At 41.6% G+C, this 18,373-nt stretch overlaps 1 protein-coding gene across 23 annotated transcripts in view; it reads right to left on the bottom strand.

Moving 5' to 3' along the window:
* Positions 1 to 18,373, bottom strand: part of DST (dystonin) — a 542,031-nt gene that overhangs the window by 109,922 nt on the left and 413,736 nt on the right. For all 23 annotated transcript variants that reach the window (XM_088831326.1, XM_088831327.1, XM_088831322.1 and 20 more), the window contains 8 exons: positions 13,473 to 13,681; positions 11,746 to 12,063; positions 8,308 to 8,474; positions 6,191 to 6,347; positions 4,733 to 4,859; positions 2,361 to 2,423; positions 1,433 to 1,674; positions 457 to 586 (listed from right to left, as the gene is read on the bottom strand). In XM_088831326.1, the coding sequence (XP_088687452.1) occupies positions 457 to 586; positions 1,433 to 1,674; positions 2,361 to 2,423; positions 4,733 to 4,859; positions 6,191 to 6,347; positions 8,308 to 8,474; positions 11,746 to 12,063; positions 13,473 to 13,681 (1,413 nt within the window). The remainder of the gene's footprint in view (positions 1 to 456; positions 587 to 1,432; positions 1,675 to 2,360; positions 2,424 to 4,732; positions 4,860 to 6,190; positions 6,348 to 8,307; positions 8,475 to 11,745; positions 12,064 to 13,472; positions 13,682 to 18,373) is intronic.

Here is an 18,373-nt window from a genome sequence, read left to right as displayed (position 1 = left end):
GGGCCGGGAGCATGAAGCCAAGGCTGGGAGGGTCCCGCCAGGAACTCCGTGGCAGAAAAGGGCACCCGTCTTTTCCAGACAAATAAACTGGAAGGACTCTCTACGCTAAAATATAACAAAGCATAAAAAATTAGAAGCACCCAAAATCTAGCTAAAAAAAAAAGACCGTAAAGAAAACATGTGACTCAATGCACAGCTCTGTATTAACTAGTATTTACCTTCTTCATAAACATAAATTTCATTACTGTGTTTAGTGAGAAAAAAGATATGCCAAGGCCCAGCCCCAGACAACACGAAATAACACTTCTGAAATTGCAAAAATAGATTCTGAAACGTGGAAGCAAATCTCAAAGTCAGGGATACTGACTATCGGATAGATGTTTTCTGATAAAGATTACGACTTTTAAGAAGCGCCCGGGCTTCTGTTGGAGGCCTCCGGCCTAAGTGGTGGCGCACCTATGTCCGTCAACGTCTGCTTCCACCCGGGGGCCTCCGGCGAGCCTGGGCTCTCCTCCAGCAGCTCCGTCAGCTTGTCTTTCAGCTCCTGCACCTTGTTCACATTCTGCTTCAGTTCTGCCCCAAACAGCTAACGGAGAAAAGTAAGTGTGTTAACGTGTGTCAGCGTCAAAAGACAAGGGCGCAACTGTAATACAGCACTTGTTTCTTTAACATAACCAAAACAGGGGGAAACAGCCACAGTTAGAGGCTGGAGTGAGTGAGGACCAGATTCAGGAGTCAATCATATTTTCTCTTCCTCTTTGTAACGATTCTTCAACTAGCCGAGAAAAGAATCCCAAAGAAGAACGCTAGAGAGCTCGCCCCGCCACCTGGGGAGAGTTTCATATATTCTCAAATCCCTTTGGAAAAGGGAAGATGACACCACTATGACTGTAATTAACCAGAAAATCAGTCTCGAGAGCGGCTGTGAGATTTGAGACTCTACTAGTGAACGAGCAGCTTTCTGGATAACACTTTATAGAGCTCTAAGATAAGTTAGTCATCTGGAGACATTTTTGCCAGCGCTGCTAGTGTACAGAACCATTTTTCTAACCCTGACAGCTGTAGAAAGAAATACTGTCTATTAAGGAAAGGGAAAGCATGAGCTCCCCTATTTTGTACTGGACAGAACAGACTCCTAATACACCTAGTCCTTAAGTACACCTTTTCCAATAAGGACTGGCGAAAATCCCAGACTTGAGCTGGAAAGTCAAAGTTGCTTGCACCCAACAGCTCACTCATCTTTATAACATCTGTGGGTAAAAAGAAGTGACTGCTGGATCCATCTCTACAGAAAGGCACATCCAACAAAGCTGGCCCACGACTTGCTGACGGTTACAGAGCAGGAAACCAGAACCGGCTCGTGAGCCCAAGGGCGCGTTCTGGGCACTGATGGCTCCCTCGTGTCTCCCGTGAACGGACCCGCAGACGCTACCTTGCTCTGTTCGACTTGGCTTTTCACAGCCTCCGTGTCCACAGGGGTCGGCGCCTGATGCCACTTCGCGGCAGTGTTGCTCATGGTCTGCAACCACTGCATCATGGCGCTGGACTCCTCCTGAGCTTTCTGCAGTCTGGAGAGCTTGGTGCTCAGCGCGTCTATTTTGTCCTTAAGCAAGAGGCCAAGATCTTCATAGCCATGGTTTATGTCAGTCATATCCTTTTTAATGGATGTTAAGCCTAAACGTAAGAAAAAAAATTAACACACATTTTCAGGGCATTTAGAGCTCCAGAAATAAAAACTGGTTTTACGTGCTATTTCCTTCTATTAGGTTGGTAAAAAGTTTGTTAGGGTTCTTCCCTAAGACGTTACTGAAAAACCCGAACAAACTATTTTGGCCAACCTGACACGTAGTCAAGATTAAGTCCACTATGATGAAGTCAGAGAGTTTTTAGAACTATAGTTTTAGAACTATAATGTCATTATCATCTTACAATGCTACTTCATGACCAATGCATTAGGGACACTGCATAATATCGGTGAAATGAGATAGATATTTTACATGGAATAAACTACCCAAACCATGAAATGTTACATATTAATTCCTCAGGCATCAAATTAAAAAATGGCTCAAATAACGTTACCCCAAGTGAGAAAATACCTCAAATTAACCCAAAAGAAGGAAACGTAAACCAAATGCCAAATTCAATGACCAGATTTTACCTTCAAATGAAGGAAATTGCATAGAATGTTATATAAATATGTTATTTATGGAGAACATGATTATTCTCATACCATTTTAATTCAAAGTTTGAAATTTTGATATAACTACTTTTTGTCCCTAGAAAGATTTTTCTCTTTCTCAAAAAAAAAAAAAATCCAAAACAAGTTATTTAATCAAGAAACATTTAAAGTTACTATTTACCTTTATTTGCCAAAATTTCCTGAGTATCTGTGGCTGTTCCTTCACCATTTAATATTACTCCACCTGCAAAAAATATTAAAACTGGGGTCATCATAGACTTCTGTCATATTACATGTGTATTAATAGCAGGTGGCATTAAAAAAAAATAGTCACTCAGTCGTGTCAGACTCTTTGCAACTGCATGGACTGTAGCCTGCCAGGCTCCTCTGTCCATGGAGTTCTCCAGGCAAGAATACTGGAGTGGTTTGCTATTCCCTTCTCCATGGGATCATCCCAACCCAGGGGTCAAACTTTCCTGTGTTGCAGGCAGATTCTTTACCATCTGAGCCACCAGGGAAGCCCAGGTGACATTAAAGCAAACCCCATAAACAGTAATTATTTTAAATGTTATTATAAATTATAATTATAAAACAATTTATAAAAATTATTTTGTTATTATATTTTACACTTTAAAATACTGATTCAATTTCAAAATCAAACAAAGGTTTAAAAGATCAAGCTATGTCCTCTCTTCTGTATAAAATTTACTCCTAAAGTCATAACACGATCAATTTAAACTCCAGAGTTTCAGAAACTTTAGATTACTGATACATTAATCATTAACTATTAATCTATAAGGCAATTTTGAAGTGATAATTGCTTTAATGCTGAAGTTATTTTATTGATACAGTCACTGAAGCACAGACGCTGGTTACAGCGTGTATTGCTTGAAGCATAAATGCCTGACGGACAGAAGAACATCCACCTCAATGTAAGGAACTGAAACTGTCTGCTGCAGTGACAGTTTTTTCATGGGTTTACTGGAGGCGGAATAATGTAAAAAGACATGAAAGAAAAGCCAGAAGTAAAAGAAACCACACTGAATCAAGTCAGGGAGAGGAGGCACAGGAGCTGGGGCATTGGGCCCTGGTGTCCGTCTCACCTGAGCTTAAACCAGCCCACTGATGACCCCATGAGTCTCCACAGATGCATCCAGCCCTCCCTGCCACTGGGTAGAGGAAGACCTGGCTCACGAAACCCCAGTAGGAATTAAAGACAGTCACCCTACTGCCTAGAAATAGGAATGGCTCGGTAAGTGGTAGTAATTATTTCTCTTTAATTCTATAAACATCTAGCATTGGTATCTTTTTTATAATCAAAAATTTTTTTAAAAATCAATTAAGACTTTCTCATATGAATACGCCTTGGCTCTCTCTACAAAACACATTTCCCCCAACTAAACACACAAGAACAAGCCTGAACAAAAACACTTAAATATCTGAATCTTAATCTAAGTGTTGTCCCCTTAAAACAAAAATCACACACCATGGCATTTCAAATGGAAGTGAAAATACCCTGTAGATACTCAAGATTAATTCCTACCATGCTTGGGAGTTGTTAAAGAGCAGGGAAAAAAATATTTTTTGCTTATTACGAATACAAGGAGGACATGAAGAACTAATATAAAACACCACAGAATTCCTTCCCTTTAAAAAAAAAAAACCAAAACCTTAACATTTCAGGAAATCTGATTAGGAGAGAAAGGAGCGATCATCACACACGTATACAGTGAGCACTGCCTGAAATGGGATTAACAGAGCAGGATAAACAGTGTTCGGAGAGAGGCCCAGCTGAACGCCAGCCTCACAATGGGGACAGTAGGGGGTGGAAAGAGCAGATAAACCACAGAGGATCCTCAGAAACTCCCAGAACAAAGATGCGCGATCTGCCCGCACTCTACTCTGGGATTACTTCAAACCTGATAGTGACAACAATATAAATATGTTTTAAACTGAAAACCCTATCTACAACTTAGATTTTAGAACCCTTATTTATATAAGACTCTCCCTTTCTGTTGAGAAGCATGGTAAGACTGTGATTTAGACATGCTGGCTAACATAAGACAGGACTGTTTTTTTGGGAATAAAAGAATAAAGCAGATGGGAATAAATTAAGAGGGTTCCACTCGACAAAAAGAAAAAAAAGCAAACCTATTTCCTCCCCTTACTTCCTTCTTTCCCAGGAGACCAGATGCATTTCTTTATCAACTATTTCAAACAGAATTTCTACATTTCCATCAATGAAGGTAAAAACAAAAAAAACGGAATCTAATCTTTCCCCTTTCCCAATATAATGCTCATTATCCTTACAGATGAATTTGGCTACATTTTAAATTGCAGTGAAACCCAAGAGATCTGAAATTTGAACAGTACAGACACTTTTCTGTGGCAGCATTTAGTGTGTTTAGACACATCATGTTTCTTGTCACTTTCCCTTTGTATCTCTGAGGTTATTTTATGCATTAATTAAAAGAAATAACATACACACATGAAATAAACATGGGTGGACCCAATTCTTATGGGTTTTCCCACAAATGTTAACAACGCACATACCTGACTTAACTGCTGCTATGGCCTTCGCGGGGGTGGTTACCGCGCTTATCAGGTTACATAGCGAGTTCCCACTGTTGCTGACTTTCTGAATCTCTGGTGTTTTTAAGCTCCACTCCTCTTGCAATTTCTTGAGATATAAAAATACATTATTTTTCAGTCTTAGTAATCTTTTTCAAGTTACACATTATAATTCAGGGTCTTAAACATATCTTAAAACAGTGACGACTGTGGCTTCTGACTTATGGGAGAGCGGATGGAAGAGAAGAATGGCATCTCTATTCGTTCCAACAGCCCCGGTGACTGTTAACACTGCTGGCAGTGAGGAGTGGGGTCAGGTCCATCCTGCATTCTGCTCCCAGCCACAGTGGAAGCTAGGCTACCCCCAGCTGCCATGAGTTCCAAAGTAACTGTCAACTGTAAGTCTGCAAACTGTATTAGGCGACAGCCAAGCTACAAGAAGAAATGTACTAGAAACTGTTCTTAAAAATGTAAATTCAGAATTCCACTTAATAGTTAATTTTAATTATTAAGATTTCAATGAATTTTTTAATATCTAAAACTCATCCTATTATTTTCTTCCAGCATTGGAATCAATAAACAGAACATACACTTTTTAACTTTATTTTTTTTTTCACTTTTTAACTTTAAATAGTACATAACAAAGGAGATTCAAGCAGCCCAACAAAATTTTAAAAAGAAAAATTAGACTACATGGTGAGCTTCAGACATACAATAAACAGTTGGAATAAATATAAGGACAAAAGAAAAATAATAAACGTGCATATGTTAAATAATAAGATTCAAAGTAGAAATACCTCTATTTTTATACAAAGCATATAAATGATGAATAATTGAAATATTCATGTGTATCTACTCAAATTATACATACCTAAAGCTATCACAAAAAGAATAAAAATAAATCATAGAAAGGAACTAGATAAATATCACTCAAAAGCAAACAAAAATAAAAACTTCAGTGAATTTTAAAAAATACACAACTCCACAAATTTGGAGTAGAAATCTTGCCATAACTGGTCTTAAGTTTTAGACTTGAGTCAGATGACAAAGTATTCAAATAACTTCTATCTTCAGATACTGGTTGGACTTATGTCCAAACTAGGACAAAATGCAGAAATGAAGAAAAGCATCTCTTATTAACATTATGAGAAACAGTATAAAAAACTGAGACTAAGTAGAGATGTGGGGGGAAGCAACCTGGACCACTCAGCACCTCACTAATACATCTCTATAAAAAGGCAAATTGACTGCAAGCCTGTGTCCTTTAAAAGGTTCAGTTAAACCCATGTCATGATTTACAAATTTCACCAAAATACACTGTATATTCATGAAGATCTAACATGAATAGGAAGCCTCTGTTCCTATTCCTATGAAAAGGAAACCTGTCATTCCTAAAACCGGCAAATGAGAACTTGGTATCAAATGCGGACAGTGATTCACCTTAGTTTCTTCCAAAGATTTCTGCAACTCTTCTGCACCAAAAGTAGGCTGCACAACGGGAACTCTTTCTGTGGTTTCTTTTATCCATGATTTTAATGATTTCACCAGGACTTGAAAGGCACCCATCTGTTCTTGACAAGAAGATACTGCTTCTTTTCTAGATCACAAACATCATTGACGAATTTAAGCCACGAAGGCAGATACCCCAAAGGACTCATAACGAATAAACAAATTATTACTCCTATACCAGATTTAACATTAAGGAAAAAATTCTTCGCCCACGCACATGCCAACCCTCAGATATAGGAGGAAAGATTTCCTAGGTGGCAGGTGAAGTCCTTGCCTGTGTTTTCAGCGGAGTCCGCAGACCAAGACAGAACGGTTATGATGTCTGTAACCCATATGGAACAGTTGTCTACAGTGCTACACAAACTCTAAAGGCCATGCTGCTGCTGCTAAGTCACTTCAGTCGTGTCCGACTCTGTGCGACCCCATAGACGGAAGCCCACCAGGCTCCGCCGTCCCTGGGATTCTCCAGGCAAGAACACTGGAGTGGGTTGCCATTTCCTTCTCCAGAGAAACAGCTTTAACATGATTTAGAGTCAGTGTGCTTTGATCTGTCTGCTTTCTACGGTGCTAAACGCCAGCAGGCTGAGAACCAGAAGCGAAACACAAGTCACCGAAGCGAGGGAGGCACAGCGCCACCGAGTGGTGTTTATGCCGCATTACAGTCCAGTCCAGGTCAGTTCAGTTCAGTCACTCAGTCGTGTCCGACTCTGCGACCCCGTGGACTGCAGCACGCCAGGCCTCCCTGTCCATCACCAACTCCTGGGGCTTGCTCAAACTCATGCCATCCAGCCATCTCATCCTCTGCTGTCAATTTAGTGGATGGGTAAACTGGTCTTCAATGAACATGAACTTGGACAAACGCCAGGAAAGAGTGGGGAACAGGGAAGCCTGGCATGCTGCAGTCCACGCGGTCGTGAAGAGTTGGACATGACTTAGCAACTGAAGACAGGACTGAGTTTCTAAAACACAAGGTGAGACCTAGTGATGCTGAATTTTAATGGATGCCTCCCCCACAGGTACTCAGAAAGTTGCACGCTGAACTGTACACAGACCTCCCTGGACACGCAGCACCAGAGATGGAAGGCACCCGCCTGGCACATGCACAGCTCTGAGCAGAGGTCTGGTAACTGGATTTGGCCCCTGGATACTCTGCGGATCGTGTGTACTCATGTGCAGGGCTGTGGATTATCAGCAGAGAGTCCGTTGGCAGCTAAACTAATCAGAGGACCATGTGGTTTTACCATTGGGTCCATCTGACAGAAAAAAGCAACCTAGAGTTTACCCAGGGAAACCAAGATTATTTCCTCTGTGCAATGTGAACTAAATGGGATGGAAATGAAAGCTCTGTGAGCAGTTCCCACAGCACGCAAAAGTTTCAGGTAGAGAATTCTAAAGACATAAAAAGAGCTGAAAGAGAAATAGTTACTTTCTATCTTTGGCGGGGGGGCTTCTGTATGAACTCTGGCAAAACCAGATATATATTCTAAACTAGCACAAGATCAACAGTATATTCAATAAAAACTCAGTCACAAGGCTCACCCCTGTGCAGCTTTTTACCTTAAGTTAGGTTCATTTTTGTATCTTGTTTGTTCATGGAATCATGTCTGATCTACAACTCCTTAAAAACCAAACTACTTTCTTAAAAAAAGGCATCCAGAACTATATTGGATTGATGCATAGTTTATGAACTGAGTCCAGAAAGCCATGGCCACTGGCTATCTTTCAAGGTTATTTCAAGGTTTTTGCTGAAGGTTTTAGACTAAAGAAGTTTAGACTGCCTTCAGCAAAACACTACCACCACCACGTTCCTCACACAATGCTTTCCACTTTCACAGAAGAAAAATGTACTTTCCCTCCTGAATAATTTAACAAAAATACACTTCATTTTAACAGCAAGAGAATTAGCAACATAGAAGTACTTATTAAGTAGCCCTATGCTTATTCTCAAGTTTCCAAAACTGTTCCAGGTATGTGTGTAAGGAAATAAAAATCATGCATTTCAATTAGTATCAAGTGGAATAAAATTCAGTTTCTTAAGTGGTGCTCACTTTTCTTTGACAGTGTCCTCCATTTCCTTGAATTTCTTTGACAGATTATTTGTTTTTTCAAAAACCAAAGCCTTATCCCCTGGCAAGCCATGGCTGGAGATCTCCTTCAAGAGATTCTGCAAAACTTCCAGATCTTTCTTGCGTTCTAGCAATTCAGACGTTGATTCCTACAAAACATCAACATGAGATGTTGCTGCATCACAGAGAACAGACCAGTGGCTGTCAAAGGGGAGGGGTTGGGGAGGGGGTCTGAGATGAGCAGAGGCAGACTCTTAGACGTACTGCGCAGCACAGAGAACTGTACTCAGTACCTGATGATAAACCACGATGGAAAAGAACATACATGTTTGTATATATACACAAATACCCTTTTTCAACAATATGAGAGATGACTTTACACATGGACGTCACCAAATGGCCAATACCGAAATCAAATCAATTACATTCTTCATAGCCAAAGATGGAGAAGCTGTAAACAGTCAGAAAAATAAGACCTGGAGCTGGCTGTGGCTCAGATCAACAACCTCTCACAGCAAAATTCAGGCTTAAACTAAAGAAACCGGGGAAAACCAGTAGGCCAGCCAGGTATGACTTAAATCAACCCCGCTATGAATATGCAGCAGAGGTAACAAACAGATTCAAGGGATCAGAACTTGTAAACACTGTGCCTGAAGAACTATGGTCGGAGGTCCATGACATTGTACAGGAGGCAGCAAACAAAACCACCCCAAAGAAAAAGAAAAACAGAAGGTAAAGTGGTTATCTGAGGAGGCCTCACAAACGGGAAAAGGGAGAAGAGAAGTGAAAAGCAAGGGGGAAAGGGAAAGGTATATCATACTAAACACAGATTTCCAGAGAACAGCACGGAGAGACAAGAAGGCCTTCTTCAATGACCCGTGTCTAAAACTAGAAGAAAACAACAGAAGGGGAAACACGAGAGATCTCTTAAGGAGAACCGGAGACACCAAGGGACCATTTTGTCCAAAGATGTGCACAGAAAGGACATAAAGAGTAGAGATTGAGCAGACGCTGCAGAGATCAAGAAGAGATGGAAAGAATCACAGAAAAACTGTGTGAAAAAGACCCAAAAGAACCGGACGACCACGATGGTGTGGTCAGCCACCCAGAGCCAGACATTCTGAAGTGAAGCCATGTGGGCCTTAGGAAGCACTGCTATTATCAAAGCTAGTGGATGCAACAGAATTCCAGTAGAACTGCTCAAAACCCTAAAGGATGATGCCATCGAGGTGTTGCATTCAATGTCAGAAAATATGGAAGACCTGGCAGTGACCACAGGACTGGAAAAGGTCAATCCTTATCCCAGTTCCCAAGAACAATACTAAAGAATGTGCTAGCCATCGGACAACTGCATCAGTAAGGTCATGCTTAAAATCTTGCAAGCTAAGTTTCAGCATTATGTGAACCAAGAACTTCTAGACATCCAAGCTGGGTTTAGAAAAGGAAGAGGGACCAGAGACCAAGTTGCCAGCATTTGCAGGATCATAGAGAAAGCAAGGGAATTCCAGAAAAACATTTACCTCTGTTTCACTAATTAAGCCAAAGCATTTGACTGTATGGATCATAATAAACTGTAGAAAGCTCTTAACGATATGGGAATACCAGACCACCTGACCTGTCTGTCTCCTGAGAAATCTGTATGCAGGTCAAGAAGCAACAGTTAGAACCCTGTATGAAACAACTGGCTGGTTCAAGATTAAGAAAGGAGTGCAACAGGGCTGTCTATAGTCACCATGTTTGTTTAATTTATATGCTGAACACATCAGGAGAAACGCTAGGCTGGATACGTTACAAGCTGGAACCAAGACAGGCAGGAGAAACATCAACAACCTCAGATACGCAGATGATACCACTCTAATGGAGGAAAGTGAAGAGGAACCAAAGAGCCTCTTGATGAGGGTGAAGGAGGAGAGTGAAAAAGTTGGCTTAAAACTCAACATTCAAAAAACTAAGATCATGGCCTCCAGCCCCATCACTTCATGGCAAATAGAGGGGAAAAAAGTAGAAGGAGTGACAGATTTTCTCTTCTTGGGCTCTAAAATCACTGCAGATGGTGACTGCAGCCATGAAATCAGAAAATGCTTGCTTTTTGGCAGGAAAGCTATGACAAACCTAGAGAGTATGCTGGAAAGCAGGGACGTTACTCTTCCAAAAAGGTCTGTATAGTCAAGGCTTTGGTCTTCCCAGTGGTCATGTACAGTTGTGAGAACTGGACCATAAAGCAGTCAGAGCTCTAAAGAATTGATGCCTTCAAACTATGGTGCTGGAGAAGACTCCTGAGAGTCCCGTGGACTGCAAGGAGATCAAACCAGTCAATCTTAAGGGAGATCAACCTTGAACACTCGTTGGAAGGCCTGATGCTCAAGTTCAAACTCCTGTATTTTGGTCATCTGATGCGAACAGCTGACTCACTGGAAAAGTCCCTGATGCTGGGAAAGATTGAGGGCAGAAGGAGAAGAGGGCATCAGAGGATGAGATGACTGGACGGCATCACCGATGCAATGGACATGAACTTGGGCGAACCTTGGGAGATGGTGAGGGACAGGGAGGCCTGGGGTGCTGTAGTCACGGGGTTGCAAAGAGTCAGATCTGGGCGACTGAACAACACACACATATAAAACTGACTTAGTTTACTGAACAGCAGAAATTAACACAACACTGTAAATCAACTAGACTTCAGTAAGAAAAATGAAACAATATATAGGATGTTGCCAGATCTTCAAAGGGCATTCCACCAAGTTGTAGGTATGGATGCAAACGACCCTACTCAGAATGTCACAGGACGATCTTGCCTACAATCAAAGTGTAAACCAACATGCTGCTGCTGATGCTGAGTCACTTCAGTCGTGTCCAACTCTGTGTGACCCCATAGACGGAAGCCCACCAGGCTCCCCCGTCCCTGGGATTCTCCAGGCAAGAACACTGGAGTGGGTTGCCATTTCCTTCTCCAATGTGTGAAAGGGAAAAGTGAAAGTAAAGTCGCTCAGTCATGTCTGACCCCTAGCGACCCCACGGACTGCAGCCTACCAGGCTCCTCCATCCATGGGATTCTCTAGGCAAGAGTACTGGAGTGGCTTGCCATTGCCTTCCCCGAAACCAACATGCAGGCAGTCTGAAAGAGAACATGGTAAACTTCAGTTTAAAAATGCACTCTACATTCTACTCCAAGTTCTGGAATAGGACATGCATAGTATCTATGATATACAGAGAATGAGAGACGGGGTTCACTTCCGGGCAATGAGCAGAGGCCTCAAGGAGGGGATGGGCTCTGAAGTTTTTAAAGAAGAAAAGCACAGATCTTTTCCAATTCATCAGCAATTTCAACGATGCCTGTTATTCGTAATTCTGCCCATAAATGTATGGGCTTGTCTTGGCTGCTGATATACTTGATCAGCCTTGTGAGGTCCATGGAAGACATACCTGCATAAACTGAGACAGCTCAGTAACATCCTTCCCAGGTACATCTGCCTCAGTGAGAGCCTGGGTTTTGGTTTCTAAGAACTTTTGGAGCTTTTCTGAGAGGTTCTCAAACCGCTCCACTTTGGTTTTGAGCTTCTCCATTTGGGCAAGTTTTTCTTTGTGTTTGTGACTTGCTTCTGAAAACCGGAAGGCTAAGTCCTTCATCCGGGCCTGGAGAGAGGACGCGGTGGATGGGTCGGTGGTTTCTGTGAACCTCTTCACTTTCTCATTCATGGCATTTATACTGCTCTGCCGCCCTGCAATGTCCTGCTCCAGCATCTGAAATGAACCAAAGACCACATGCGTAATAGAATGATGTTTACAAATAACGTCACAGACTTGAAAAGATAACTATGTGTAACAACAGAAGTTTGAGCCACCTGTGACTAAGGCAGCTAACGGGAGTGACAGACCAGCTGATGGGGTCCCCCAGCCCCAGCCTACCCCACCCCCAGCCCCCGCCCTGGCCAACCACGGAGACTGCAGGCAGCTGGCCGGCTGCCCTGGAGACGCGGCAGGCGGCAGCCACTCCATGATCCTGGGATCTCCCGCAGCCCAGGGATTAGCCACACTCCTGGGTTTCCAAAGGCCAGACAACAAGACTGATTTGATTAACTCCTGGGCAGCAGGCTGTAGCCGGGAGAACGAACAGGGCCTGGTGTGTGAGACACCCTCTGCCACGAGTGATGCTCAGGAAAGGGACACACAGCCCCTCTCTGCTCCTTCGCACACGTGACTGTGCAGGCAGTACTTTCCATGCTGCCATACTCAGGAAACATCTCTTTACGCCTTAAAGTCATCTTAAATCTACCCATCTTTGGAGGTCATTATACTTTTTTCAATATAATTTTACCTGAGAGATTATCACTGACATATATATATAACATTATGCTACAATAATGTTAAACAGTAAATCAGTTTCAGCTGGACAACATAATGGGGTTCCCCCGATGCCCCAGCAGGTAAAGAATCCGCATGCAGTGCAGGAGTCACAGGAGATGTGGGTTCAATCCCTGGGTCAGGAAGATCCCCTGGAGAAGGATCTTGCCTGAAAACTCCCACGGACAGAGGAGCCTGGCGGGCTCCAATTCAATGGGTCTCAAAGAGTCGGATATGACTGAGTGACTGAGTTCACATGTGCATATAACATGAAGATTCAAGAGGTGGAAATATTGCTAAATGATCACCACAATAAGTCTAGTTAACATCCATCACCACAGCTACTTACAATTTTTTTCTTGTGATAAAAACTTTTAAGATCTACCATCTTAGTAACTTTCCTACAATTATTTTGAATTTACCCAATATCAAGTGCTATTTTAGCCAGATTAACCAACAGTATACAGATTCAAGTTCCCAGGAAAATAAATCTGTTTTTCCCTAAAGAAAATTAGATGGTTGTGCTTTCTGCCATCTAGAATGAGGCTTACAACTCAAGACTATATGTTGAGGAGAATATATATATAAAAGAGCAAATCATGTTACACTAACACTTTTATATATAGAGTTTATGTCTGCACATGGGAAAATCCAGGATATATGAATCTTAGGGATGAAAATGTGTAGTGAGGATGAGTGAAAGGCTTTCAGACAGGCAGAGCATGAAAGCATCCACACTTTTTAAATAATCTGAGTTACTGCTTTTTCCCACTGAATAGCGGTCTCCTTGCTTGTCTGAAGTCACTTACGATGCTTTTACTGATGACATCCTGCAGAGCGGTGGAACTCAAGGGCAGCTGGCACGGCTCCTGCAGGCAGCGCTCCACCCCCGCCATCCAGAGCAGCATCTCGTCCAGGCCGTCCTGCACGCTCAGCGAGCGGGTCAGCGTCATCTGCAGCCTCTCGTTCCGCTCGCTCACAGACGCGGACAGGTCATCGTACCTCCCGACAATGTCATCTAGTCCAAAAGAATCAGGGAACGTCAACTACTAAGAGCTCTCTGCCCCATTCCTTTCCAGAATACACTAAGGAGAATCACAAAATTCCCACACTAGAACTGGAAGAAGGAGAAAAGATTTAAGTGGCAAATTCATATTTCCACCATCAGAGCACCAATAAAACCTGAAAACAGAAAGCAAAGATCCCAGTGGAAAAGAAAAAGCTGGGGCTTCTTGACTAGTGAATACGTATGTATATCATCTGGATTTGAAAAGATAATTTGGGATGTGTGAACATTTGAATTGTCCCAGAGAAATGAATGAGTTCCAGATAGCCAATCTTTGAAATACATGGTGGTTTCTCAATGTGACATTTCAATTAGCTACACTTCATAACAAGTGGGGGGCAAAGGTGACAGCTGCACAGAGCTAATTTCAAGGAAAACATACACTTCTAAGGATTTATTCTGAATTCACCTTTACACATAAAAATTATTTCAATCTCTCTCTTGCTGTCTCTCATACACACATACACATTTAGGTTTTGTCATCCTTTGCATCCTAAGCAAAGTATTCAAATACATAGAAGGTGGCAAAGGCAAATGTTAATAGAAATCAGACAACAACGAAAATCCACATAAAATGAAGGAGGTTGAGATTACGCTTCTAAGGTTAACACTGAATTTCTCTGATAAATTTAATAGCAGACAAAAAGGGAAGAAAAAAAACAAAGTTAATAGGCTGACCTATCAGATGAGATTAGTTTCCACTCTGAAAACTTAAGATGCTTAAGAAAAAAATCTTTCTGGCTAGTTTTCATTCATATATAAAACTCTACATTTTAACATCCTATATTCTATATTGCACACCAACAACAATGGTTTTTAATGTATTCCCCTCTCCTATCCTCCCCACAACCTCTCTGGAAAACGATCATCAATTATCACTTACTGTCCAAGAATCTGAAAAAAATTGTAATGATTTCTGAATGCCATCATCTGATACACTATAGAATGTTTCAATGGAAGAAAACTTTTGACCTGAAACATCTCTATAAAAATGAAACACCTTATATTCTTATGTTTGGTCCACAGAACATATTCCATATAATTTTTGCTATGTATCATGAGAAAACAGGGTGACAAGTTTTCACCTAACTGAGAAGTTAAGCTGGAATGAACTAGAGAGTCAGTCATGCTCCTTTTATAAAAACACTAAGAAGGCCCTGGGAAGTGAGTGGGGACGGGACAGCCTTTGACATGCACCAAGGCGCCCAGGGCCGACAGGAGCAGGTTCAAGTTCACGACTCTGTGAAAGCCACAGAGCAGGTCACCCGAACTGCAGGCCACAACTGGCAGGTGAGCAGCTTCTCACATGGGCAGCTCTGTGCTTCCCCAGGGCACCACCTTGTCTGTTTAGCCATGGTAAGTGATTTCCCAAGCAAAGTCACTATTTATTAAAAACTTATAGCACACACAACACTGTAAATCAACTATACGTCAATTAAAATTTTTTTTAATCAATGCGCACTTTATTTTTGGACTTAGTAATATCACTAAATTCTTAATTTTAATGCTAGAAAAATATACAAACAAAATTTACTTTTAGAATGTTACTTTTTAAAGTGGTTGGTTCTCTTAGAAGTCAAGTAGATCTTAGAGAAACTCCTCTATATCTTAAATATACTTTCACATATTCCTAGAAAACTATGCCAGAGAGAAGTTTTAGTCTTAAAACAATGTAACATGTTAAATAATGTAACACATGTTTTTAAACAAATGCAAGTGAATTGTGTACACTTAACAACGCTTACTCCTTGGAAGGAAAGTTATGACCAACCTAGATAGCATATTGAAAAGCAAAGACATTAGTTTGCCAAACAAGGTCCGTCTAGTCAAGGCTATGGTTTTTCCCGTGGTCATGTATGGATGTGAGAGTTGGACTGTGGAGAAAGCTGATCGCCGAAGAATTGATGCTTTTGAACTGTGGTGCTGGAGAAGACTCGAGAGTCCCTTGGACTGCAAGGAGATCCAACCAGTCCATTCTAAAGGAGATCAGTCCTGGGTGTTCATTGGAAGGACTGATGCTAAAGCTGAAACTGCAATACTTTGGCCACCTCATGCGACGAGTTGACTCACTGGAAAAGAGTCTGATGCTGGGAGGGATTGGGGGTGGGAGGAGACAGGGACGACAGAGAATGAGATGGCTGGATGGCATCACCGACTCGATCGACATGAGTGAGTTAACTCCGGGAGTGGTGATGGACAGGGAGGCCTGGCGTGCTGTGATTCATGGGGTCGCAAAGAGTCGGACACGACTGAGCAACTGAACTGAACTGAACAATGGGGAAAATGTCAGAGTACTTCTTCAAGTTACATAATTACACATAGTAAGAGTCTTTTTTCTCCCCAAGTCCCTGTACCCAAGTCCTTTCAGCAGTGGTTACCAATGTAACCAGTGCCTGGGACAGAGGAGCAACATGTTGTAACCTCCACTCATATTTTGATCTTATACTTTACATATTACATTTTTTGTGTCTTGTAATCATAATGCACATTGTATGTTAAGATAGTAACATCTGAAATTTATAAATACACATGCATCTGAGTATCTATATACACACGCTGAAAGGTACAGGACAAGATGTGTGATCAGGAGATTGTGACTGTCTCTAGAGAACAAACCGGTGGCAGCCAAGGGAGTGGGGGTCGGGGAGGATGGAGTTGGGGGCGGTTAGCAGGGGCAAGCTTTTGTACACAGGATGGATAAACAAGGCCCTGCTGCATGGCGCGGGGAACTGTGCTCAATGTCCTGTGATAAACCACAGTGGAAAAGAACATCATAGAAGAATGGACACACAGGCACAACCGAATCACTGCTGTACAGCAGAGGTTAATACAGCACTGCACTTCAACTGTACTGCAATGTAAAAAGCGATAAAAAAAGAAGTTGCACTACATCACGGTTTAAATCCATGGAAGAAACACTGTAACAGAAAAAGTACAAAACTTCATATATTTCTTTCACATTTTCTTGAAACAATGCAGACGTTATGGTCATTCTTACTGATATTTTGCCTCCATGGTTCTTGCTTCTTTGAAGACAAAATCATAAATAAGATGAAACATTTTTCTTGTAAGTTAGAAGAAGCATATTGTATACAGCTGGAAATAAGTCATCTGAAAAAAAATTTTTTGTAAAAAGATTCTGAATGTCTGTAAAAACGAAAAAGGTGTCTCTTCTACAGAGTGGCTTTATTTTTTAAATTCATTTTTATTGGAGTACAGTTGATTTACAAAGTTGTGCTACTTTCTGCAGTACAGCAAAGTGTATTAGTTATCCATACATATACATATATTTATAAAGGGCCTCGCTGGGGGGGTGACTAACACACACACAGCCACTGTTTTTTAGATTCCATTCCCGTGTAGGGACTATTAAGTAGACAGAGTGATTTTAGAAGACCAAAGCTTCATCCTTCTCTTTACCTAAAATTTCAGCTCAGACTTTAATGCCAGCTCTGTTTTGGTTAAAAGTCTGTTAATCATTTGTTGTGTTAGGATTTTTATTTCACACCAGTTCAGTTCAGTCACTCAGTCGTGTCCAACACTTTGTGGCCCTATGGACTGCAACATAACCAGGCTTCCCTGTCCATCACCAACTCCCAGAGCTTGCTCAAACTCATGTCCATTGAGTTGGTGATGCCATCAAACCATCTCATCCTCTGTCATCCCCTCCTCCTCCTGCCTTCAATCTTTCCCAGCATCAGGGTCTTTTCTAATGAGTCAGTTCTTCACATCAGGTGACCAAAGTATTGGAGCTTCGGCTTCAGCATTAGTCCTTCCAATGAATACTGAGGACTGATTTCCTTTATGATTGACTGGTTTGATCTCTTTGCACCTCAAGGGACTCCCAAGAGTCTTCTCCAACATCACAGTTCAAAAGCATTAATTCTTTGGCACTCAGCTTTCTTTATGGTCCAACTCTCACATCCATACATGACTACTGGAAAAACTATAGCTTTGACTAGATGGACCTCTGTTGGCAAAGTAATGTCTCTGCTTTTTAATATGCTGTCTAGGTTGGTCAAAGCTTTTCTTCCAAGGAGCAAGTGTCTTTTAATTTCATGGCTGCAGTCACCATCTGCAGTGATTTTGGAGCCCAAGAAAATAAACTCTGTCACTGTTTCCATAGTTTCCCCATCTATTTCCCATGAAGTGATGGGACCAGATGCCATGATCTTAGTTTTTCGAATGTTGAGTTTTAAGTCAGCTTTTTCACTCTGCCTCTTTCACTTATCAAGAGGCTCTTTAGTTCCTCTTCACTTTCTGCCATAAAGGTGGTGTCATCTGTGTATCTGAGGTTATTGATATTTCTCCTGGCAATCTTGACTCCAGCTTGTGCTTCTTCCAGCCCAGCGTTCCTCATGATGTACTCTGCATATAAGTTAAATAAGCAGGGTGACAATATACAGCCTTGACGTACTCCTTTCCCGATTTGGAACCAGTCTGTTTTTCCAACTGTTTTTCTAACTGTTGCTTCCTGACTTGCATACAGATTTCTCAGGAGGCAGGTCAGGTGGTCTGGTATTCCCATCTCTTGAAGAATTTTCCACAGTTTGTTGTGATCCACACAGTCAAAGGCTTTAGTGTAGTCAATAAAGCAAAAGTAGATGTTTTTCTGGAACTCTCTTGCTTTTTCCATGATCCAGC

The sequence above is a fragment of the Moschus berezovskii genome, chromosome 23 (genome assembly GCF_049115385.1).
Source record: "Moschus berezovskii isolate FMDL1 chromosome 23, NW_MosBer_1.0, whole genome shotgun sequence".
Taxonomy (NCBI): domain Eukaryota; kingdom Metazoa; phylum Chordata; class Mammalia; order Artiodactyla; family Moschidae; genus Moschus; species Moschus berezovskii.
This window is presented reverse-complemented; position numbering and strand designations above follow the sequence as displayed.